Source organism: Phaenicophaeus curvirostris, chromosome 21 (assembly GCF_032191515.1).
Source record: "Phaenicophaeus curvirostris isolate KB17595 chromosome 21, BPBGC_Pcur_1.0, whole genome shotgun sequence".
Taxonomy (NCBI): Eukaryota; Metazoa; Chordata; class Aves; order Cuculiformes; family Cuculidae; genus Phaenicophaeus; species Phaenicophaeus curvirostris.
Window position 1 is genome coordinate 10,316,509 of NC_091412.1, and position 23,052 is coordinate 10,339,560.

A 23,052-nucleotide genomic window follows, 5' to 3' on the forward strand; every position below is an offset into this window, starting at 1 on the left:
GGGGCCCCTGAAGGTGAGGGGGGGGCCCTGAAGGTGAGGGGGGGGTCCTGAAGGTGAGGGGGGGATCCTGAAGGTGAGAGGGTCCTGAAGGTGAGGGGGGTGCTCCTGAAGGTGAGGGGGCTCCTGAAGGTGAGGGGGCTCCTGAAGGTGAGGGGTTCCTGGTGAGGCATAAAAGGCAGCCCTGAAGGTGAGGGGGAGGCCCTGAAGGTGAGGGGGTGGGCCTGAAGGTGGAGGGGTCCTGGTGTGGTGGGGGAGGGAGCCCTAATGGTGGGAGTGGTCCTGGTTTGGACTGGAGGGAGAACCATGAAGAGGGAAGAGCCCTGAAAAGTGGGGTGTCCCGGTAGGAAGAGCCCTGAAGGTGGGGGGTGATCCCTGTTTGGAGGCTTGAAGGTGTGGGGGGGGCCCGGTAGGAGGAGCTCTGAAGGTGGGGGATCCCAGTGGGGTGGGGAGGGAGCCCTGAAGGTGTGGGGGGGTATCCCGGTTTGGTCGGTGGGGACAGCTCTGAAGGTTGGGGTTCCAGTGGGGAGACCCCTGAAAGTGGAGGGGGTCCCAGTTTGGGGCTCAGAGGGTTGAGGGGGTCCCTGAAGGTGTATCGGGGAGCCCCACGGGGTGACCCTGACCGTAGGGGGTGCAGGGGGGCAGCGGGAGTGGTGTAGCCAGTGCTCTGGGTGTGGGTGGGTGTGAGGGTGCTGCTGGTGACCCCCCCAGTTTTCCCTCCCACCCCCAGGCACAGAAGCGTCCCCGACGAACCCCTCTGCAGGAGCTGCGGCTGCAGCCGGGCGCCGAGCGAACCAGCCTCACCCCGCTGCTGCGCCGCCTGTGCCTCAAGGTGGGTGCGGGGACCGGGGTTGGGGAACAGGAGGGGCTGGTGGGGGGCACTAGAACTGGATGTACTGGGGCGGGTCTACTGGGGAGACTGGGGGAATGGCTGTGGGGTGCTGGGGGGGAACGCTGGCCAGCCCTGACCCCCCCTTCCCCAAATATCCTGCAGGATGATGACTGCGCCACCCCGGTGTCCTGTACCCGGGGGCCTCCCAGCCGTGTCGCCCCACTGCCTTGTCCCCTGGGACCCCGCAAAAGTGCTCTCCTGCTCCCCCTGACCAGCGCTGCCTCAGTGTCTTGCACCCCAGGGGTCCCCAGCAGCACTATTCCAGAGCTGCCTGAGACTCCTACCCTGGGGCACAGCACCTCGGAGACCCCTGGGAATCCCACCCTAAAGCCTGGTGCTCCTGAACTGCCCACGAATCCAACCCTGGTGTCTGATGCCCTAAGCCTCCGCAGCAGCACCATCCCAGAGCTCCTTGGGACTCCTACCCCAGGGCACGACACCTCGGAGTCCCCCGGGGGTCCCTCCCTGGAGTCCGGGGCTCCGGAGTCCCCCGGGGGTCCCTCCCTGGAGTCCGGGGCTCCGGAGTCCCCCGGGGGTCCCTCCCTGGAGTCCGGGGCTCCGGAGTCCCCCGGGGGTCCCTCCCTGGAGTCCGGGGCTCCGGAGTCCCCCGGGGGTCCCTCCCTGGAGACCAGGGCTCCAGAGTCCCCCAGGGGTCCCTCCCTGGAGACCAGGGCTCCAGAGTCCCCCAGGGGTCCCTCCGTAGTGTCCAGTGCTCCAGAGTCCCCCAGGGATCCCTCCTTGGTGTTCAGTGCTCCAGAGTTCCCCAGCAGCATCGTCCTGGAGTCCCCCGGCAGTTCCAGCTCAGGGCTCAGCACCCCAGAACTCCCCAGCAGCATCACACTGGCCACCCTGAATGGCCCTGTCCTAGAATCCTACACCCCAGAGCCCCCCAGCAGCACGGTGCCAAGCCCCATCCTGGAACCCAGCACCCCAGAACCCCCCAGCAGCCCAGTGTCAAGCCATGTTCTGAGACCCAGCACCCCAGAACCTCCCAGCAGCAGCGTGCCAAGCCCCACCCTGGGACCAAGTACCCCAGAGCCCCCCAGCAGCCCAGTGCCAAGCAGCATCCTGGGACCCAGCACCCCAGAACCCCCCAGCAGCACAGTGCCAAGCGGCATCCTGGGACCCAGCACCCCAGAACCCTCCAGCAGCCCAGTGCCAAGCGGCATCCTGGAACCCAGCACCCCAGAGCCCCCCAGCACCCCAGAACCCTCCAGCAGCACGGTGCCAAGCGGCATCCTGGGACCCAGCACCCCAGAACCCCTCAGCAGCCCTGTGCCAAGCGGCATCCTGGAACCCAGCACCCCAGAGCCCCCCAGCAGCCCAGTGCCAAGCGGCATCCTGGGACCCAGCACCCCAGAACCCTCCAGCAGCCCAGTGCCAAGTGGCATCCTGGGTCCCAGCACCCCAGAACCCTCCAGCAGCCCAGTGCCAAGCAGCATCCTGGGACCCAGCACCCCAGAACCCTCCAGCAGCACGGTGCCAAGCAGCATCCTGGGACCCAGCACCCCAGAGCCGCCCAGCAGCACAGTGCCAAGCGGCATCCTGGCACCCAGCACCCCAGAGCTGCCCAGCAGCACAGTGCCAAGTGGCATCCTGGGACCCAGCACCCCAGAATCCTCCAGCAGCCCAGTGCCAAGCGGCATCCTGGGACCCAGCACCCCAGAGCCCCCCAGCAGCACCGTGCTGGTCCGCATGTGTAGCTCCATCTTGGGACTTGGTACCCCAGAGCCACCTGGAATCACCGTGCCAGCCCCTCTGTGTAGCCCCATCCCAGAGCCCAGCGCCCTAGAACGCCCCAGCAGTACTCTGCCAGCCCCCCCGTGCAGCCTCATCCCAGGCTTCAACACCCCAGAGCCCCCCAGAATCGCTGTGCCAGCCCTCTTGTGCAGCTCCATCCTGGGGCCCTGCCCTCCTGAGCCCCCCAACAGCACCTCGTCAGCCCCCCCGTGCAGCCTCATCCCAGGCTCCAGCACCCCAGAGCCCCTTGAAGTCTCCACACTAGCCCCCCCGTGCAGCCCTGTCCTGGGGGCCTGTACCCTAGAGGCCTCCAGAAGCACCATGCCAGAGCCTCCTGGCATCATCTCAGTGCCTGGCACCACAAATTCCCTGGGCAGCACCCCTTTTGCCCCCTGCACCCCTGGCCTCCCTGGCACCAGCTCCACCCCACAGGAAGCTCCCTTCCATGATTGGCTTGGCGACCTCTCCTGCAGCCCCGTGGCCACTGAGCCTTCAGCTGGAGATAGGAGCGTGGGTCCCTCACCTTGCCAAGATGCCCCTGGGGGGACTGAGACCCCAGCCCCTGCCCCCCTAGAGCAGAGCGCCCCCAGATCCCCTCCCACCAAGGCAAGGAGATCGGAGCACGCAGAGTCAGAGGTGGTGGCCGCCCCTGTTCCCTCGCCTGAGATGGCCCTGGATTCTGTGTCCTGGGTGTTGCCGCTGATTTCGCTGGAGAAGAGCCTCAACGTCTCCTCCCTGCTGGATTCCCTGCGCCACAGCCAGCCCCTGCCTGTGCTACGCTGGGATGCGGGCACCAGCGTCACCCCCGTGGCCACGGCGGCCGCGGGCACCAGCGTCACCCCCGTGGCCACGGCGGCCGCGGGCACCAGCGTCACCCCCGTGGCCACGGCGGCCGCGGGCACCAGCGTCACCCCCGTGGCCACGGCGGCCGCGGGCACCAGCGTCACCCCCGTGGCCACGGCGGCCGCGGGCACCAGTGTCACCCCCGTAGCCACCATGGTCGCTGGCACGTTCATGACCCCTCGGGACCTGAGGGAGATGAGCATGAACACCTCCACGGGTGGCCGCCCCCTTGCCAAGGACATCGCTGCCGAAACGGACTCCCTGCTCTGGCAGTAAGTGTGGGGACGTCCCCCCAGCGATTGGGCCGTGGCACCCGTGGGCTGTCCCTGCCCTGAGCCCTTTCTCTGTCCCCAGCTGTCCCCGGGAGCAGTTGAAGTCCCTGCCACGAGCAGAGCTGGAGGGGCGGCTGGAGAGCACCCTCATCATCATCGAAGCGCTCTCGCTCCAGCTGCGCGGCTGGCAGGAGAGCCGGCGGCTGCTGCCCGGTGTGGGGCCGGCTGAGCAGAGGGATGCACTCACGCAGACGGACATCACCCACCCCAAAGGGGTAAGAGTTCTCCCCGGGGCGATCCCACCCCGTTCCTCGCAGCCTCGGTGCCGTGCCGGTGCCCATGTGCTGCCTGTGGGGTGATGGCTCGGGCTGGAGCGCAGCGCGGTGGAGTGGAAGTAAAGCTGGGCTGCTGGGGCACTGCGGCATCACGCGCCTGGGTGCTTCTCCAGCCGTGTTATCGCACCCGGTTTGACCTGCTGAGTTGGCTGGATTGGAATCCTCTGGGCAGGGAAATATCCCTGGTACACGTGGGGAAGGGGGGATGGGAGGTGTCACGGCTCTCGCTGGACCCCAAGGTGGAGCAGGGCTGGTGCGAAGCCCCCTCTGCTCTGCCCGAATCCCCTTAGGAGGAGGAGATCTACCACAACCTCTACCTTGAGCTGTGGAGGAAAACAGAGGCTCTGCAGCGGCAGCGAGGTGCAGAGCAGGACCTGCAGCGGGAGCTGGAGCTGGCTGCCGCGGGGTCGGTGAGTCTGGGCTGGCATGTGATGAGTGTGCTGGGTCTCAGCTGAGCAGGGCATGTGTGTACCTGGCACTGCCTGCACCGGGAGCGCTGCCTGAGTGCTGGTGCCCTTGTTCCTTCCCCAGAGCGCCTGGAGCAGGCAGTGCCTCCTGTTTCGGGGCCTTGCGGATGCTGCTTTTCAGAGCTTGCGGGAGGAGCAGGGAGCCCTTGACCAGGAGGTGAGTCTGGGCACAGGTGGGCACCCTTCCCCCTGAGTTTAGGGCAATGCTGATGCTGCTGGCACACATGGCAGCCAGCAGCTATAGCCAGTGCCTCCTGGCGCTGTCTCCCCTCACAGCAGGCGCAAGCGAAGGCCTTGGTGTCGCGGTGCCGGGCTGTGCTGGCGAGCGTGCCCAGCAAGCTACGGAGCTGCCTGGAGGAGCGGGATGCCATGAGGCAGCGAGCAGATGAAGCCCAGCAAGCCAAGCAGGAGGTAGGAGGGATTGGAGCAGGCTCCCCTGTGCCTTTGATGAGGCATCTGTGGGGAGGGAAGGGGGCATCTGGGCAGAAAACCCTGATGTGGCCTGGAAAGGTCAGAAGGGCTGTGGCTGTGTGGAGCAACTGGAGCTCTCTGGATGGGTTTTTGATTCAGGCTACGTCCTGACATGTAGGGGTGGCTCTTGGGAGTTGTCCCTCGTGTGACATCATGTCTGGAGCAGCATCCTTGCCTTGGCAGAGCGATCGCTTCCTGGAGGCCTTCCGTGCCCACGCCAGTGCCCAGATCGGTGCCCGTGACCAGAGCCTGGCCTCCCAGCGAGAGCTGGCCATCCTACTAGCAGATGCCATCAACCAGCAGGTACCCGGCAGGCACCTCCAGCTGCCTCCTCCCTGGAGGAACTGGAAGGGCATCCCATGTCCTGGGCGTGGGTGATGCTCTGAGCAGTGGTCTGTGATGGGCTGGGTCCATCAGAGGTTTCTTGGTGCTGGGAAGCTGCTGCAGATCCAGCCTCGGGGCTGGCGCTTGCCTCCCTCCACGGCTGTTGATTGTGGCTCTCGCTGCGGCAGCGCTGACCCATCTCCTGCCCCGCAGGCAACCTTAACTGCTGAGGCTCAGCCCTTCAGGGAGTTCATAGATGTCACCTTTGAAAATCTGGAGGAGGAAAGGAGAGCCCTGGATGCAGAGGTGAGGGTGGTGGGGTTGGTGGTGGGCTCAATCCCTCACCTCCCTCCCAGTGTCATCCAGGCTGGTGCCACTTGGCTCCGTCTGAGGTTGCTTTGTGCCCTGGGTACCTGGCCAGCCTGGCTGCCAGAACAACACCAGGCAGAGCCATCAAACCAGCGCGGCCTTGCCATGCTCAGCTCTGCCTGGCACCGTGTCCGCTTGCAGAGGGAGCAGGCAAGGGCCCTGGTGTCGCGGTGCCGGGATGTCCTGGAGAACGTGCCCGGGAAGCTGCAGAGCTGCCTGGAGGAGCGGGATGCCATGAGGGAGCGAGCAGACCAAGCTGTTCAAGCCAAGGAGGAGGTAGGGGGGTGCCTCGTGCTGGGGGTGGCTGGGATGCTCCCCCACAGCCTGGCTGGCCCCAGGTATGGAGTGACTTGGGGCACTTCTTGCTGTGGGAGAGCCCCATGGGGAAGAGAAGCCCAAAGCGAGCCCGGAGGGCACTGTGTCTCTGCAGGTGTCCTGCCAGCTGGAGGAGGCCTCGGTGGCCCTGCAGGACGCGATGGCTCAGCTGGAGCAGCTGACGGTGGCCAACTCGCGCCTCAGCACGGGTAAGGGTGGGCGATGTCCCTGCCCCTGTCTCTACTGTCCCCATCATCCCTGGCGCTGATGGCTCTGCCTCTCACAGATCTGAGCTCCCTGGTGACGAATCTGGCCAGTGTGCAGCAAGAACGGGATGCACTGCAGCAGGAGAACAAGCAGCAGTGCGAGGAGATGGCCCGGTGGGTCTGAGCGCCGGGGTAGGGCGTTTGCCCCCCCTCCAGCCACTCCTGTCACCCGTCACCCCCAAAATGCAGCACCCCCTGACCCTGTCCTGTCCCCACAGGCTGGCACAGGAGAGGGAGTCCCTGCAGCGCGAGTGCAAAGGGCTGTGCCAGGAGCTGCGGGAGGCGACCGAGTGCCGGGAGGTAGGAGCTTCCCTGACCTTGCCCGCACCGTCACGCGCTGCTGGCCCCTGGCATGGCCTCGTGGGAGTGCTGGCGGCCAGCCAGGAGCGGGATTAGCCCTCCTGCAGTGGGGGTGAGGGCTGTTGACATCCTGCACGTAGTGCTGCTCTCTATCCTGCTCAGTAGTGATTCCTGGGAAGGGTGGGGACAACAGCTCTCCGAGATAATTCCCTGGCTGCAGGCATGGTGCCATCCCCCAGCCTGTCCTGCTAAACTGCTGGTCTCCAGGGGTTGTCCTGTTAGGGGAAAAACTGCCTGTAGTTGGAAACAGCGCCCAGAGGGGACGGAGGGACTGCGCTGGGAGTCCTAAGGCACTTCTGAGTGTCCAGTCTGGTGCTCAGGACTCTGTCTCCCCCACCGTCTTTGCAGTTCCTTGACCAGGAGAACCGCATGTGCCGCACGCAGCTGCTGGAGGTGGAGGCCAAGCTGAAGTCCACGCAGGCCACCCTACAGGAGCACAGCTTGCAGCACAAGGAGCTGATGGACTCCCACCAGCGCCTGTGGTACTGACCCTGCTCACAACCCCTGCTTGAACCCCTCTCTTTTGGGGAATCAAGTCCCTGCTAGGGGATGGGGGACGCATCCCTGGTCACTGGTGCTCCAGCCAAGTGTGGTTGCCCAGGCGGGTGGAAGAGGCCGTGGGGAAACCCAGCAGATCCCGTCTTGGGGGAAGCTGCCTAAAGCTGTGGGGTTTGCACCCCTCAGGTCATGGTGAGAGGCAGGAGCATGGGGAAGGTCCCCATCCCAAGGTGCAGGGGGGAATGCTGCTCCCACTGAGAGTGACGCTGTCCCACAGGGAAGAACAGGCTGCCCTCAGCCAGGAGCTGGAGAACACCAAGGCTGAGCTCCACAATTTACAGCTCAAGAGGGACAAAGTCTCCTGGTGCTTTACGGACATTGCTGAGAGCAAGATGCGGCTGCAGGAGCTTGCAGATTGCCTCAGGGCTGCTCTGCAAGAGGAGGTAGGAGCCCTGCCCTGGGGACAGACAAAGAGTGGCAATCAGACCCCCCTGGCTCCCCCTGGCATGGCTTCAAGACCCCTGAGCTCACTGGGGCAGCACAGAGGTGTCACAAGCCGTGCACTGATGCTGTGCTCTGAGACTCTGCTTTCCCTTCCCTCTGAAGGATGATGATGCCCCGTCAAGAAGCAGAACCTGGACACCGCGGACGCCAGGCTGGCGGACACCCTGCTGGCAGACACCTCGCCGTGCCTGGACCCCCGCCTGCCGCACGCCGGCATCCCGCACCCCCTACCACGCTGGGAGCTCCTTCGTGGGCAGCGTCCTGAAGGCGGTGTCGAGGAAAGGTGAGCTCGCACCCACTGTCTGGGGGGGTCTCTGTATGGGGATCACTCTGTCCTGTACTCCCTAGAGAAGAGAAGGCTCCAGGGAGAACTTAGAGAAGCTTCCAGCACTGAGAGGGGCTCCAGGAAAGCTGGGGAGGGGCTCTTGATCAGAGAGTGCAGGGATAAGATGAGGGGGAACAGTTTTCAGCTGAAAAAGGGGAGATTGAGGTGAGATCTTAGGCAGAAATGTTTTGCTGTGAGGGTGGGGAGGCCCTTGCCTGGGTTTACCCAGAGCAGTGGCGGCTGCCCCATCCCTGGAGGGGTTCAAGGCCAGATTGGATGGGGCTTGGAGCCCCTGATCCAGTGGGAGGTGTCCCTGCCCATGGACTGGATGCGCTTTGAGGTCCCTTCCAACCCACACCATTCCGTGATTCTATACTGGGATGGGCATTGGTGCTGGGTGAGAAAGATCAGCGTGCCCTTCCCTGTGGGTTCATGTGTTCCCGTGTGGCAGATGGGGGTGTGGGCGAGCTCTGCGCGTGCAGGGCCGGGCACAGCACCTCTGCCCTCTCCTCTCCCAGATGCCAATGAAGCTGACAGAGTTGGGAGTGCACTTACCAAGGACAAACCTACCTCTGCCCTGAAGCCAACAGGTACTGGGGCTGTCCCGCTGCCCTGGACGCTGCTCCGAAGCTGCGGGGCTGCCAGCACAAGGGGGACAAGCAGCCCTGCCTCCCTGCTTGGCTCTGTGCGCCCTACGTGCTACTCACGAGCCTCTGCCCTGTTCACAGAACCTGAGGACAGCCTGCTGGAGAGCGTGAAGGAGCTGCGAGCTGTGGTCTCTGACCTTTCCCTGCTGAGCACCCGCATCCAGGAGCTGGAGCAGAGCGAGTTCAAGGCGCTGCAGGCGGAGATGTGAGTTCAGCAGGGGCTCCCACGGAGAGACTGGCGTGGGCACCACTCTCCTGGGCCTGGTATCTCCTGTGGGCAGCCTGTTGGGTCTGGCTCCTCTCACCCCAGCTCTTTGCTGCCATTGCTAAGAGGGCTCTTTCCAGCTGTCTGGGCTGGTGGGATGCCCGGGAAGGGGGTGTTTGGCTGCGATCCCCCCCTGCTCAGCACCGCTGTCCTCTCCCAGCTCTGACCTGCAGCTCCAGCTGGAGACGGTGACCACCGAGAGCCAGGAGAAGATCGACGCCCAGGCTGCCAACATCGCCAAGCTGAACAAGGCACTGAGGGGCAAGCTCGAGGTAAGTGGGTGCCAGAAGTGGGCCAGCACTCACCCCAGGGCAGAGCCAAACTGGGACGGCGCTGATCTAGGACACTGAGAAATCTGGGTGACTGGTTCCAGCGATGCCCCATGGGTGCTCCTGGCTCATCTGGCCTCAAACATGAGCAAACCCGCTCTCCTCTGGGGTGCTGGAGGTGGCTGGGGCCGGGCTGACCCTGTTGCTTCCTCCGCTTGCAGAACGAGAAGGAGCTGCAGAATGTGTTGAAACAGCAGGAAGAGAAGATGCTGCAACTCATCGACAGGAGTGGGGAAGTCACGGTGTGTAGCAGGCCGGGCCAAGCTGCAACGCCTTCTGTGGGTGTTGATTGCAGGACCCCTCTCAGCATCTCCTTTCCCCTGCAGAGGCTGAAGGGGGAGATCTCCCAGCTGAAGCGCTCGCTCCAGCGTGCGGAGACGGAGGCCAAGGTGCTGTGGGAGGAAATGCGGGGGCAGCAACCCAAGGTGGATGCTACTTATGTCCAGGAACGAGTCCTGCTGCGGCAGGAGGTGAGGCTTGGGGGGCTGCTGGAGCCACCGCCCCTTCAGGGACATGGACCTCTGTAAACCTCAATCCTAGAGCTCTTGACCTACAGTGAGCTCTCTCGTTTTGCAGGTGGACAAACTCCGGTTGCTGCTCCTAGAGAAGGAGAATGAGAATCTGCTGCTCTCTGATAAATACCTGGAGCAGGTATGGGAAGCCCCAGGGGGCTGCCCTGGTCCCAGTCCCCTCTCCCTCCTGCGCTGGTCCCTGCACAGTTAGGAGGCAGGCTCCTAACGGGCATCTCCCACCACAGGTCCGAGAGCTGGAGCAGAGGCTCTGTCACACCCAGAAGCTGCTGAGGACCCATGAGGAGATGCAGGAGAAGATGAAAGAGGTGAGGTCTGGGGTTTGTTGCTCTCACCCTTGCTGTGAGGAACACAACCCTTCCTCCTAAACCCTGTTGCTAACTGCTGTCCCCAGGTCCTGTCGGCCGTCCCTGACGTGGCAGTGGCCTGCCAGGAGTTCCCCAGCCTCCTGCGGTACCTGAGCCTGAAGCCAGCCAGCAAGGAAGCTGCTGAGCCGCTGCTGCCTGTAGCGTGAGACCTTCCTGTTCTTAATGTTGTAGTTATTTATTCAATAAAAGTTTTATTGGGTTTCACCCTGCCTCGTGTGTGGATGCAGGAAACTCCTGCTGCCCTGGGTGGTGAAAACTCGTCCAGCCTGCTTGGCTGTGCCCGCTCTGTCTGTCTCAGGGCTGTGCCCACGGCTCCCTCCTCTCTCCTTGGGTGATGGCCACGCTCCCCCCTTTGCTGGCTTTGCTCTCAGCGAGGAGCTGCCTTCCCCAGCCTCCCACCCCGCGGCCCCGGCAGCAGCCAGCGTGTGCCCAGGCTGACCCAGCTTCCCTCCCTGGGCCCCCCCAGCTCCTCCTCCTGCCCTAGATTCCCTCTGTGTCCCCCTCTTGCTGCTTCCCCCTGCTGAGGGGACCAGCGGACGCATCCTGCGCCGCTAGCGTGGGGCTGCGCACCACATGCCTGTTGCATGGGGCTGGTCGCCCTCCTCCTCGCAGCATCCCCTGGGTCGCAGCAAGCGCTGGGAGCTCTGCCAGCTCCTGCCCCCAGTCCCCTGCTGCTGCGCAGAGGGTCTCCCTTGGGGGTCCCCCCAGCTCCCAGCCTCCCTCCCTCTTTCCCTGCCAGGGCATCTCCTGTGGGACCTGCTTCCCGGTGTTCCTGACCCCAAGGATGCTCCCCGCTGTTGTGGGGGCCACGTAACGCTTCCCTCCCTCTGGCACAGCCGAAAATAGCAGCGTTCAAACAAGTGTTCTGGTTTTTAATGGCCTGTTTCTCCTGCCGGGAGGGGGGAATCACCTTCCCCTGCCCTCTGCCACCGCTCTGTCCCCCTGCTCAGTGAGCTGTTCCGATACCCTGGCTGCTGGCACCTTAATTTACCTCCACAGCCACAAACCAGAGGTGTTTTGGGTTGTGCCTCAGTTTTCTGGGTGCGTGGGTGGCTCAGAGGGGGAACAGTGCTTCCTTCTCCCTGGCATCACCTCCCTCCTGCTGCCAGGGGGGCGGACGCAGCCCCCTGAGATGTAGGGCTGGTGGTGGGTCCCCGGCTGCATTGGGGGGTGACTTGCTTGGGTCCCTGTCTGAGTGGCATAGGGGTCCCTGGCTATGATGGGGGGGGAGCTCAGCTGTGTCCCTGCCTGAGCTGGGGGCACAGAGGGATGTCTGGGTGGTGTGAGGGTCCCCGTCTGTGACAGGGGTGACTCAGCTGGGTCCCTGGCTGGCTGCGGGGGGCACAGAGGGGTCCCCAAGCAGCTGGCGTTGCTGATGCACAGCATGACAGGGGTGACAACAGGGGCGTCCCCATCCCAGGGTGGCACAGAGGGGTCCCCATCTTGGGATGACAACAGAGGGTTCACCATCCTGGCACAGGGGGGTCCCCATCCTGTGGTGTTGTAGCAACAGGGGGGTCTCTATCTCGGGGTGATACCGTGGGGTCTCCATCCCGGGATGTTACAGGAGGATCCTCATTTTGGGGTGATACTGTGGGGTCCCCATCCCGGGGTGTTACAGGAGGGCCCCCATCCTGGGGTGACAACAGAGGGTTCCCCATCCCGGGGTGGCACAGGGGGGTCCCCATCCCAAGATGTTACAGGAGGGTCCCCATTTTGGGGTGATACCTTGGGGTCTCCATCCTGGGTTGTTACAGGAGGGTCCCCATTTTGGGGTGATACCGTGGGGTCCCCATCCCGGGGTGTTACAGGAGGGTCCCCATTTTGGGGTGATACCGTGGGGTCCTCATCCCAGGGTGTTACAGGAGGGTCCCCAGGTCCCCATCCCGGGGTGATACCGTGAGGTCCCCATCCCAGGGTGACAACAGAGGGTTCCCCATCCCGGGGTGGCACAGGAGGGTCTCCATCCTGGGGTGATACCGTGGGGTCCCCATCCCAGGGTGGCACAGGAGGGTCCCCAGGTCCCCATCCCGGGGTGATACAGGAGGGTCCCCATCCCGGGGTGGCACAGGAGGGTCCCCATTTTGGGGTGATACCGTGGGGTCCCCATCCCGGGGTGATACAGGAGGGTCCCCATTTTGGGGTGATACCGTGGGGTCCCCATCCCCGGCCGGGCCGCTGGGGCGGGGCAGGGGGCGCTGCGTGCCGGGGGCGGGTCCGGGGGGGCCGGTCCAGCCGGTGCCGCCCCGCCGGTCACGTAGCTCTGCGGCAGCGGCGCCACATTTACCGCGGGACCCAGCGCGCAGCCCGCAGTCCGCGCCGCCGCCCGACGGTAACGGCACCGGGACCGGGCTGATGGGGAGGGTGGGGAGGGTGGGGATGGGGGGCAGCATCCCCAGCCGGGGGCTGCGGGGGAGGGGGTCGGGGGAGGGGGAGCAGCCCCCGGCCCCGGGGAACGCGGAGTCCCGGGGACCCCGAGCCTCGGGGACCCCCAGCCCCGATTTTGCTGACCCTGGGCTCCCCGCTTCCCCAGGCAGAGCCATTCCCGGGGTATTCCCACCCCTCCGCATCCCCATCCCCGGGCGATCGCCATCCCCCGCATCCCTCCCGCCTCGGGTAACCCCAAGCCCCGGGTACCCTAAACCTCGGGTCCCCCAAACCTCAATTTTGCCACCTCTGGGCTCCCTCTTTCCCCAGGCAGCTCCATTCCCGGGGCATTCCCCCCCTCCAATATCCCCATTCCGGGGGTATCACCATCCTCCACACCCCTCCTACCCGAAGCATCCCCCTCCGGGTACCCCAAACCCCGGGTACCCCAAACCTTGGGTACCCCAAACCTCAATTTTGCCACCCTTGGGCTCCCTCCTTCCCCAAGCAGTGCCGTTCCCGGAGTATTCCCACCCCCCTGTATCCTCATCCCTAGGCTATCACCATCCTCCTCATCCTCCTACCCACAGCATCCCCCCCCGGGTACCCCAAACCCTCAGCACCCCAAACCCTGAGCACCCCAAACCCCAGGCTCTCTCCTTTCCCACACAGGGCGATTCCTACCACGTTTCCACCCTCCCAGGTATCCCCATCCCCGGACTCTTGCCATCCCCCGCATCCCTCGCCCCTCAGGACCCTCTCCCCGGGGTCCCCCCCTCCCCAAGCCCCCCCTCTCCCCATCCAGGCCCCCCCCCCCCCGGGGGCTGCGCTCCCTCAAGATGGCTGGGCTGGGCGAGCAGGCAGCAAAATGGCTGGGAGCTCCCCAGCATCCTCCACGAGGCCGTGTCCGCGCGGCGCCGAGAGCAGCCGCTCGCTTCTCCGTATCGGACGGGCTCGGGGACCCCGCAGGACGGGGGTACGTGACGGATGGGGGGGCCGCGCGTGACTCAGCTCCCGTCCGCTCGCAGCCACCATGACGCACCAATACCCCGCGCTGACGGCCGAGCAGAAGAAGGAGCTGTCGGATATCGCCCTGCGCATCGTGGCCCCCGGCAAGGGCATCTTGGCCGCCGATGAGTCCGTAGGTCGGTATCAAGGGGGGGGTTCTGTCCCCCTCCAGCCCCTTAACCCCACGCCCGAGGGTGACGGGGACGCTGGGTGCCCGCAGGGAGCATGGCGAAGCGCCTCAACCAGATCGGGGTGGAGAACACGGAGGAGAATCGCCGGCTGTACCGCCAGATCCTCTTCAGCGCCGACAGCCGGGTGAAGAAATGCATCGGGGGCGTCATCTTCTTCCACGAGACCATGTACCAGAAGGCTGACGACGGCACCCCCTTCGTGCAGATGATCAAGGACAAGGGCATCGTCGTGGGCATCAAGGTGCGAGGGGCGGCTGGTGGGTTTGTGAGGTGCCGAGGGGGCTCGGAAGGTGCTGGGAGGCGGGGCTCAGCGCCACGTTCCCCTCCACAGGTGGACAAGGGGGTCGTGCCGCTGGCCGGGACGGATGGCGAGACCACCACGCAGGGTAGGTGGATGATCTTCAAGGTCTTTTCTGAGATTCTGGGATTCTGAGCGAGCAGGGGAGGTGGGAGCTGGGGGCTCTGGGGCTGATGTGCCGCCCGGCAGGTCTGGATGGGCTGTCAGAGCGCTGTGCCCAGTACAAGAAGGACGGCGCCGACTTTGCCAAGTGGCGCTGCGTGCTGAAGATCAGCGACAACACCCCCTCCGCGCTCGCCATCATGGAGAACGCCAACGTCCTGGCCCGCTATGCCAGCATCTGCCAGCAGGTACGTGTCCGTGGCCTGGGGATGGGCTTTGACCCATGGCACGGCTGTTGGACACCAATCCATGGGGCTGGGCTTCACCCCATGGGGCTGAGCATCAACCTATGGGCCAGGTGACACCTTGTGTGGAAGGGCATTGACCTCCAGGACCAGGCATTGTCCCATAGCATAGGCATCACCCATGGGATTGCTTCATGGGGCTGGGCATCACCCCACAAACATGCACGTTGCTCCACGGAGCCAAGAATTGACCTTACGGAGTTGGGCATCACCTCATGGGGCTGAGCATCGCACCCCCAGTCCAGGCACTGACCCACGTTGCCATGGGGCCATGGTGATACCTGGCGATGTCCCCATGACGGCATCTGCCTGGTGTTTGCAGAACGGCATCGTGCCCATCGTGGAGCCGGAGATCCTGCCCGATGGTGACCATGACCTCAAGCGGTGCCAGTACGTGACGGAGAAGGTGAGTGGTGGGGTGGGCAGCGGGGCGGGCACCGTGCTTTGCTGTGCCAGGAGACTCCACGCTGCGTGTCCCCTCCAGGTGTTGGCAGCTGTCTACAAGGCGCTGAGCGACCACCACGTCTACCTGGAGGGGACCCTGCTGAAGCCCAACATGGTGACCCCTGGGCACTCCTGCCCCACCAAGTACAGCCCCGAGGAGATTGCCATGGCCACCGTCACCGCCCTGCGCCGCACCGTGCCCCCGGCCGTGCCAGGTACCGGCACCAGCTCATGGTGGGGACCAAGATGGGGATACCCTGTGGAACCCCAGTGCCCTAACGCCACTGTCTGCAGGTGTCACCTTCCTGTCCGGGGGTCAGAGCGAGGAGGAGGCTTCCATCAACCTCAACGCCATCAACACGTGCCCGCTGGTGCGGCCGTGGGCCCTCACCTTCTCTTACGGGCGGGCGCTGCAGGCGTCGGCGCTCAACGCCTGGCGCGGGCAGCAGGACAACGCTGACGCCGCCACTGAGGAGTTTGTCAAGCGCGCAGAGGTGATGGGGATGGTCCCTGTAGGAGAGGGGTCTTGAGGGCCACGTCCCATGGGGATGGTCCCTGTAGGAGAGGGGTCTTGAGGGCCACGTCCCATGGAGATGGTCCCTGTAGGAGAGGGGTCTTGAGAGCCACGTCCCATGGGGATGGTCCCTGTAGGAGAGGGGTCTTGAGGGCCACATCCCGTGGAGATGGTCCCTGTAGGAGAGGGGTCTTGAGAGCCACATCCCATGGAGATGGTCCCTGTAGAAGAGGGGGTCTTAAAAGCCACGTCCCATGGAGATGGTCCCTGCTGGAGAGGGGTCCTGAGGGCCACATCCCATGGAGATGCTCCATGTAGGAGAGGAGTCTTGAGAGCCACGTCCCATGGGGATGGTCCCTGTAGGACAGGGGTCTTGAGAGCCACGTCCCATGGAGATGGTCCCTGTAGAAGAGGGGGTCTTAAAAGCCACATCCCATGGAGATGGTCCCTACAGGAGAGGGGTCCTGAGTGCCACATCCCATGGAGATGGTCCCTGTAGGAGAGGGGTCTTGAGGGCCATGTCCCACAGGTTGATGGGACACACCACGTGCTGTCACCTGAAGGACAAGAGATGCCAGGGACCATGGTCCTGGTGGAAGGGACACTGAGGACTCACCCTGTGGGATGGGGGACAAGGGAGGGCCCTGTCCCCAGAGGAGCAAGGGGGACGCCAGATCCCTGCGGGATGAGCCGTGCTCGCTAGGGTGACATTGAGGTCTCTGTCCCCTGTGGGACGAGGGATGCTGAAGGCCACCAAAAGTTGTGCCTGTGAGATGGTGGCACCAAGGGCACTGTCCCCATGGGGTGAGGATGCCACGAGCTACGGTGCTGCAGGGGCACAGGGGACCCCGAGGGCTCTGTCCCCATGGGGTGGGGATGCTGGGGGCACAGGGGACCCCCCAAAGCCGTGTCCCCTGGGGGTCACTGACCGTCTCCTCTCCCCGCAGGTGAACGGGCTGGCGGCGCTGGGCAAGTACGAGGGCAGCGGGGACGACTCGGGGGCCGCCGGGCAGTCCCTCTACGTGGCCAACCACGCGTACTGAGCCCCGGCTGGGCACCCCCCCAGCCCCCCTCCCCGCCACCGCTCACACCCCGCTTCCACCCCAGCCACCCCGGGGAGGCCGAGGGGAGCGCGGGCCAGCCCCACGCCGTACCTCACTTGGGGAGGGGGGCAGGTTGCTGACCCCCCCCCCCCAAAAAGGAGCCCCCCCCCACCCCCGGCTGCCCCTGTGGTGAGTTTGGGGGCGCAGGGCAGGCTGGGGGGGGGCAGACCGGGAGGTTTGGGGGTGCCCCTGCTCTGCCGTAGCTTCGCAGTCCCGGTTGCTGCCGCCCTTGGGGCGCCTGTGTCGTGTTTGCCGTGTGCACCCCGTGTACCAAATAGCCTAACAACGAATAAACGGTAGAGACAGCGCCGCGCCGCCTCCTCCCTCGCCGGACGGTGCCCCCGGGGACCCTTGCGCAGCCCCATCCCCGTTCCCACTGCCGCTCGGAGCATCGCTCACTGCTGCAACGAGCTGCGTCTGGTCTCAGCCCGCACCCACCCCACCGTGGGGCCATCCCGGGCTGCCCCAGCCCCATCTCACTGCTGCAATGAGTTGTGTCCGGACTCAGCTCACCCACTGTGGGTGCTGAGCATCGCTCACTGCTGCAATGAGTTGTGTCCGGTCTCAGCTCACCCACACCCACTGTGGATGCCGAGCATCGCTCACTGCTGCAACGAGCTGCATCTGATTTCAGCCCACCCCCATCCACTGTGGGACCATCCTGGGCTGCCCCAGCCCCATCTCACTGCTGCAGTGAATTGTGTCTGGTCTCAGCTCACCCACACCCACTGTGGGTGCTGAGCATCACTCGCTGCTATAATGAGTTGTGTCTGATCTCAGCCCACCCCCCTCCACCGTGGGGCCATCCCGGGCTGCCCCAGCCCCATCTCACTGCTGCACTGAGCTGTGTCCGGTCTCAGCCCATCCACACCCACAGAGGGTGCTGAGCATTGCTCACTGCTGCTCTGAATTGTTCTTGACCTCAGCTCGCACCCACCCACCAAGGGTGCTGAGCATCACTCATTGCTGCACTGAGCTGTGCCCGGTCTCAGCCCACTTGTGCTCACTGTGGGGCCATCCTGGGTTTCCCCATCCCCATCTCACTGCTGCACTGAGCTGTGCCCGGTCTCAGCCCATCTACACTCACTACGGGGCCATCCTGGGTTTCCCCATCCCCGTCTCACTACTGCAATGAATTGTGTCTGGTCTCAGCCCACCCGCACCCACTGTGCGGTCCACCCAGGGCTGAACCATCCCCATCTCACTATCGCGTGGAGCATCGCTCACTGCTGCACTGAGCTGTGCTCAGTCTCAGCCCACCCACACCCCCTGTGTGGGTCCATCCTGGGTTTCCCCATCCCCATCTCACTGCTGCAATGAGTTGTGTCCGGACTCAGCTCACCCAGTGTGGATGCTGAGCATCGCTCACTGCTGCACTCAGCTGTGCCCGGTCTCAGCCCACCTACACTCACCGTGGGGCCATCCCAGGCTGCCCCATCCCTGTCTCACTGCTGCAATGAGTTGTGTCTGGTCTCAGCCCACCCAGTGTGGATGCTGAGCATCTCTCACTGCTGCACTGAGCTGTGCTCAGTCTCAGCCCCCCTCGCCCCGCCCCGCGCTCTGATTGGCTGCTCCTCCCCCGCCCCACGCTCATTGGCTGACGCGGGGAGCGCTTGGCGCTGATTGGCTGTTCCGGCGATGGCCCCGCCCCCGCCCCGCCCAGTCCCGGAAGTGAAGATGGCGGCGGCGGCAGCGGCGGCGGCTGCGGATGAAGCAGGTACCGGTACCGTCCGCTGTGCCCCAGCCGCGCTCTGTGCCTCTCCCCCCGCCCCGGGGAGGTGCCCTGTCCCCTCCCGATCACGGTGCTGAGCTCTGTCCCCTGTCCCCTCCCCGATCACAGTGCTGAGCCCTGTCCTCACTCCCCTGTCCCTTCCCAGTGCTGAGCTCTGTCCCCAGTCCCCTGTCCCTCTCCTGGTCACAGAGCTGAGCTCTGTCCCCTGGTCCCCTGTCCCCTCCCTGGTCCCCTGTCCCCTCCCTGGTCACAGAGCTGAGCTCTATCCCCAGTCCCCTGTCCCCTCCCTGGTGCCAAGCTCTGTCCCCAGTCCCCTGTCCCTTTCCTGGTCATAGTGCTGAGCTCTGTCCCCTGTCCCCTCCCTGGTCCCCTGTCCCCTGGTGCTGAGCTCTGTCCCCTCCCTGGTCCCCTGTCCCCTCCCTGGTCACGGTGCTGAGCTGTGTCCCCAGTCCCCTGTCCTGTCCCTGGTGCCAAGCTCTGTCCCCTGTCCCTTTCCTGGTCACAGAGCTGAGCTCTGTCCCCTCCCTGGTCCCCTGTCCCCTCCGTGGTCACAGTGCTGAGCTCTGTCCCCAGTCCCCTGTCCCCTCCCTGGTCACGGTGCTGAGCTCTATCCTCAGTCCCCTGTCCCCTCCCTGGTGCCAAGCTCTGTCCCCAGTCCCCTGTCCCTTTCCTGGTCACGGTGCTGAGCTCTGTCCCCTGTCCCCTCCCTGGTTATGGTGCTGAGCTCTGTCCCTGCAGAGCGGGCGCGTGGCCGCTGCGCCGCCCTGTCCTTCGCCACCATCGCGGTGGTGCTGGGGCTGCCGCTGTGGTGGAGGACGACGGAGACGTACCGCGCCGCGCTGCCCTACGCCGACATCGACGAGCTGGGGCGGCTGCCGGTGAGCGCTGGGGGCTGGGGGCATGGGGCGGGGGTCCCGGGCTCGGGGCTGACACCGCTGCTCAGTTCCAGCTCGCCGTCCCTGTCACCATTGTCTTCACGCCGGGGTCAGTGCCAGAGGACCTGCCAAAGCCCCTGCCGTTCAGGGATGTGCAAGAGATGGAGATTCCTGTCAACTGTGAGAGACCCCCCGTGTCTGTCCCTGTCCTTCTGTCCCTGTGTACCAGCAGCTTCTCTGCCCTGGAGGCTGTCACCCTGTCACCCCAAACCCATGTCCACCAGCGTCGTCCCCTCCTGAGCAGCGGGGTCCCCAAGGTGCCCCAGGAAAGAGGGTGGGAAGTGCCCTGGGTGCCGTGGGGCTGTCCTGCCCCCACTGAGGCCACCAGCCGTGGTGGGTCACTCCAGTGGTGGCCACAGGACCTTGTGGCGTGTGTCCCCGTGAGGCTGTCCCTTGTCCCTCTTAGCACCAGGCTCCGATGAAGGGGCTGGGATGAGCGGGTTCACTCAGCCTTTTTCCCCTGGCAGTGAGAACCAGCATCACGTCCCGTTACGAGATGTTCTATCGCAGCACCACGGCTTCTGAGGAGGCAGCACTAGCTGCGGCTACTGCAAGAGGTGTGGGGATGAGGGATTGCGGTGGCTGGGGGAGCTCTGTGGGGAGCAGGCTCCTCTTTTGGAGGCTGGTTCAGCAGAGGGCTTGTTTTTGGGGCGTCTCAGGGTGGGATGGGGACTGGAGTGAGATTCCCAATCGTGCTCACGCTTCCATCTTCTACAGAGGCTGATGCTGTTCTGCACCCGCTGCAGGACGCCTCGCTGGGCTCTCTGGCGGTGTATGTGGTCCCTGAAGCCTCCTCTCTCCTGCCTCAGGTAGGGAGCAACACCTTTTGGTGGCAACCTCTGCGTTCTTCACCCTTTGGAGGTGCCCTGGGGGAGGAATCCATGCCCAGGCCGCTGCAGGTGGCACCGTGCTGTTCTCCAGTGTGGTGGCAGGAGCTGGCCCTGCTCCCAGCCCTCACCCCTGCCCCTTCCGCAGGGCGTCAGCGTCTACGTGGGGAAGCACCGCAGTGCCCTGCTGAGGGCTGGGGGAAGCCTGGCCGCCCTCCGCACCCGCCTGCGGCAGCTCACGCAGGTGATGTCCTTCACGGCCAGCTCCATCACCACCACCCTCTCGGACCGTGTGCCTGATGGCCAGCTCGGCCCTGACGCCGGGCGGCACTTGAAATCCAGCCTGGGTACGGATGAGCTATTCCTGTAGCATCCCTGGGCGTCTTCTGGGGTCTTCCCTTTGCCCTTGGTGGTTGCTCTGGGCCGGGATTCGTGCTGCGATTGTTGTGTGTTTGGGCACGGGCCAAAACCTTGTGTTGGAGAGGGCTGGGAGAGAGGGAAGCAGGTCCTGCTGCTCTTGGGATCTCTGTCATCGCCTTGGTGGTGGCCGTGCCTCGCCAACTGTGGGTCTGTGGCAGGGTACGAGATCACCTTCAGCCTGCTGAACCCCGACCCCAAGTCTCACGCTGTGGAGTGGGACATCGAGGATGCCGTGAACCGCTACGTGCAGCCTGTCCTGGACAAACTGAGCTTGCTGGCCAACTTCTCTGTTGACTCGCAGGTAAGGGCTGGTAGGATTGATGGAGAGAGCCCAGCCCTGGCCTTCCTGGGTGCCCTGGGACACGGTTCTCTGCCGGCAACACCTTTGCTGTGTGCCTGCAGATCCTGTATTATGCCGTCCTCGGAGTGACCCCGCGCTTTGACAAGGAGTCCTCCAGCTTCCTGCTGAGCGCCCACAGCCTCCCGCACGTCATCAACCCTGTGGAGGCCAGGCTGGGTGAGCCCTGTGCCCCTTCCCTCCCTGCCAGTCTCGGATGGTGGTGAGGTGACTGAGTTTTGTGTGGGAGCTTTGCTCAGGGTTTGCTGGGGGGAGGGAGGAGCGGGGCTGGGCTCTGCTGGGTCATCCCCTCTCCCTGTCCCTGCCTCCCAGGGCAGTTCTTTGACTCTGTGCTGCTGCAGGCTCCAGCGCTGCCTCGCTCTACCCCGTGCTGAACTTCCTGCTGTACGTGCCAGAGCGTTCCCACTCTCCTCTGTACATCCAGGACAAGGACGGAGCCCCAGTGAGCACCAACGCCTTCCACAGCCCCCGCTGGGGTGGCATCATGGTACGGGGGGACCCTGGTGCTGCCTCCCCGTCCCTGCCGGCCCCAGGCTCCGTCTGTGCCGCGCTGACACGCTCTCCTGCAGATTTACAACGTCAAAGCCCCTGCTTCTCCCCAGACCTCCCTCCCGCTGCACGTCAACGTGGACATGGTGCGAGTGATGGAGGTTTTCCTGGCCCAGCTCCGGTGAGGATGCGCTCTTCCCTCCCTGGGTTTCCACGTGCTCTCCTGGGAATCGATGGGGTCAAAGCAGGCTCTTTTGCTCCTCTGTAGCCTCTGGAAGGTGGAGGGTGGCTTTTCATGGCCTTGGAGGAGGTGCTGGGCACTGTCTGGTGCTGCTCTCCGGCTAGGGATGCTGGCCTATATCCCATCTCCTGAGGTGGGAGGCTTCTCCTATCCTGCCTCACGTCCAGGAGGCACGGCTGAGCCTTTCTGGGACTGAACACATCAGAGAAGGGGAAGAGTGAGGAGCACATGAGGGACCACAGGCTTGTGATGTGAACTTGGACCTTCCCCTCCGTTCCCAGGTTGCTGTTTGGGTTGTCTCGGGAGGAGCTGCCCCCCGAGTTCCTGCTGGAGAGCCCAGGGAACGAGGGACTGGCTGACTGGGAGCTGGACCGCCTGCTCTGGGCCCACACTGTGGAGAACATCGCCACCGTGTCCACCACCTTGACCTCGCTGGCCCAGCTGCTGGATAAGATCGGGAACATTGTCATCAAAGACGATGTTGCCTCTGAGGTAGGGCAGGGGTCCTGGGCTGGGGAGGGGCCTGATGTCACCGTCCCTGCGCAGACCACGAGCTCTTGCTGGTGTGGAGGTGTGGGTGTCGTCCCCAGGCTTGTTTCTGTCTCCTCCCTGGCCAGGGACTGACTGTTTGTGGTGTCCCTCACAGGTTTACCGAGCAGTGGCCACAGCACAGAGCGCCATGGCTGAGCTGGCCAGGGGCCACCTGCACTCAGCTTTCCAGGCCAGCAAGGAGGCGGTCACCTCCTCGGAGCGGGCCTTCTTTGACCCATCTCTCCTCCATCTCCTCTACTTTCCTGACGACCAGAAATTTGCCATCTACATCCCTCTCTTCCTGCCCATGGCTGTCCCCATCCTCCTGTCCTTGGCCAAGATCGCCCGGGAGGCCAGGCAGCGTAAGAAGGAGCCCACCAAGATGGACTGAACCCCTTGTCGTGGTGTCCTGCCTTAGGGCTAGGGTTGTCCTACCTCGTGGAGCGCATCGTCGTGGACCTGTGGCCCCAGAAGGTGCCCCAGGATGGTATTGGAGCCAGGCCCAGCAGCTCAGCTCAGCCAAGGTGCCAAGTGGGACGAGAGGCTGCTTTGAGGGGTGGGAGATGCTTTCAGTCTGGGGGCTGAGCCCTCCACCCAGCGATGCTGAAGTCTGAGAGGAGGGAGAGAGCTCCCTGTGTGCCCTGCACTGTATTCGGATCGAGCTGCTGTGTAAATAAAGAACAACCCCGGCTGCGCGGGGCTGTGTGGGACCTCCCCTGTGCTGCTCTTTGCCCTCTGGGGGTGGCCCTGGCCCCCTTGCCTGCCCCTGCGTCCCCCACTGCTTTTATGGGGTCTGGCTCCTGTCTTATAGGTTGTGGGGGGCAGCTCTTGGGGGGATCTGTCATTTCTGATGATGGGGGTGGGGGCAGAGCCTCCTGGGGACGGTTACACCTCCCTAGGGTGTCCAGCTCCAGCATCTGAGCTCACAGCACAGAAAGCCACCTCTAACCTGGGCTGCGTCCAAGGCGGTGGGACCAGCAGGGTGAGGGAGGGGGTTCTGCCCCTCTGCTCCGCACAGGGAGGACGTGGAGCTGTTGGGGAGTGCAGAGGAGGCCACAGAGATGATCCGA

At 64.6% G+C, this 23,052-nt stretch overlaps 3 protein-coding genes across 3 annotated transcripts; all 3 read left to right on the forward strand.

The window, feature by feature from the left end:
• Positions 1–2,842: 2,842 nt before the first annotated feature.
• SPAG5 (sperm associated antigen 5) lies at positions 2,843–10,281 on the forward strand. Its single transcript, XM_069873880.1, has 22 exons — positions 2,843–3,744; positions 3,827–4,019; positions 4,370–4,489; positions 4,611–4,703; positions 4,823–4,957; positions 5,201–5,320; positions 5,555–5,647; positions 5,852–5,986; positions 6,141–6,234; positions 6,312–6,405; positions 6,510–6,591; positions 7,000–7,133; positions 7,427–7,592; positions 7,756–7,936; positions 8,497–8,568; positions 8,707–8,830; positions 9,051–9,162; positions 9,381–9,461; positions 9,546–9,689; positions 9,796–9,870; positions 9,977–10,057; positions 10,144–10,281. Exons 1-22 carry the CDS (start codon positions 2,951–2,953, stop codon positions 10,261–10,263), a joined length of 3,243 nt encoding a protein of 1,080 aa, XP_069729981.1. The 5' UTR covers positions 2,843–2,950; the 3' UTR covers positions 10,264–10,281.
• Positions 10,282–12,378: 2,097 nt separating this feature from the next.
• Positions 12,379–16,756, forward strand: ALDOC (aldolase, fructose-bisphosphate C). Its single transcript, XM_069873881.1, has 9 exons — positions 12,379–12,449; positions 13,513–13,629; positions 13,713–13,924; positions 14,015–14,069; positions 14,171–14,331; positions 14,711–14,794; positions 14,873–15,047; positions 15,127–15,326; positions 16,294–16,756. The coding sequence occupies exons 2-9, from the start codon at positions 13,518–13,520 to the stop codon at positions 16,387–16,389; spliced, it is 1,095 nt and encodes a 364-aa protein (XP_069729982.1). The 5' UTR covers positions 12,379–12,449; positions 13,513–13,517; the 3' UTR covers positions 16,390–16,756.
• A 1,347-nt stretch (positions 16,757–18,103) lies between these two features.
• PIGS (phosphatidylinositol glycan anchor biosynthesis class S) lies at positions 18,104–22,688 on the forward strand. The gene is made up of 12 exons (XM_069874045.1): positions 18,104–18,166; positions 18,920–19,059; positions 19,125–19,236; positions 19,584–19,673; positions 19,834–19,925; positions 20,092–20,290; positions 20,522–20,664; positions 20,766–20,880; positions 21,063–21,208; positions 21,291–21,391; positions 21,733–21,943; positions 22,098–22,688. The coding sequence occupies exons 1-12, from the start codon at positions 18,127–18,129 to the stop codon at positions 22,371–22,373; spliced, it is 1,665 nt and encodes a 554-aa protein (XP_069730146.1). The 5' UTR covers positions 18,104–18,126; the 3' UTR covers positions 22,374–22,688.
• The last annotated feature ends 364 nt before the right edge of the window (positions 22,689–23,052 follow it).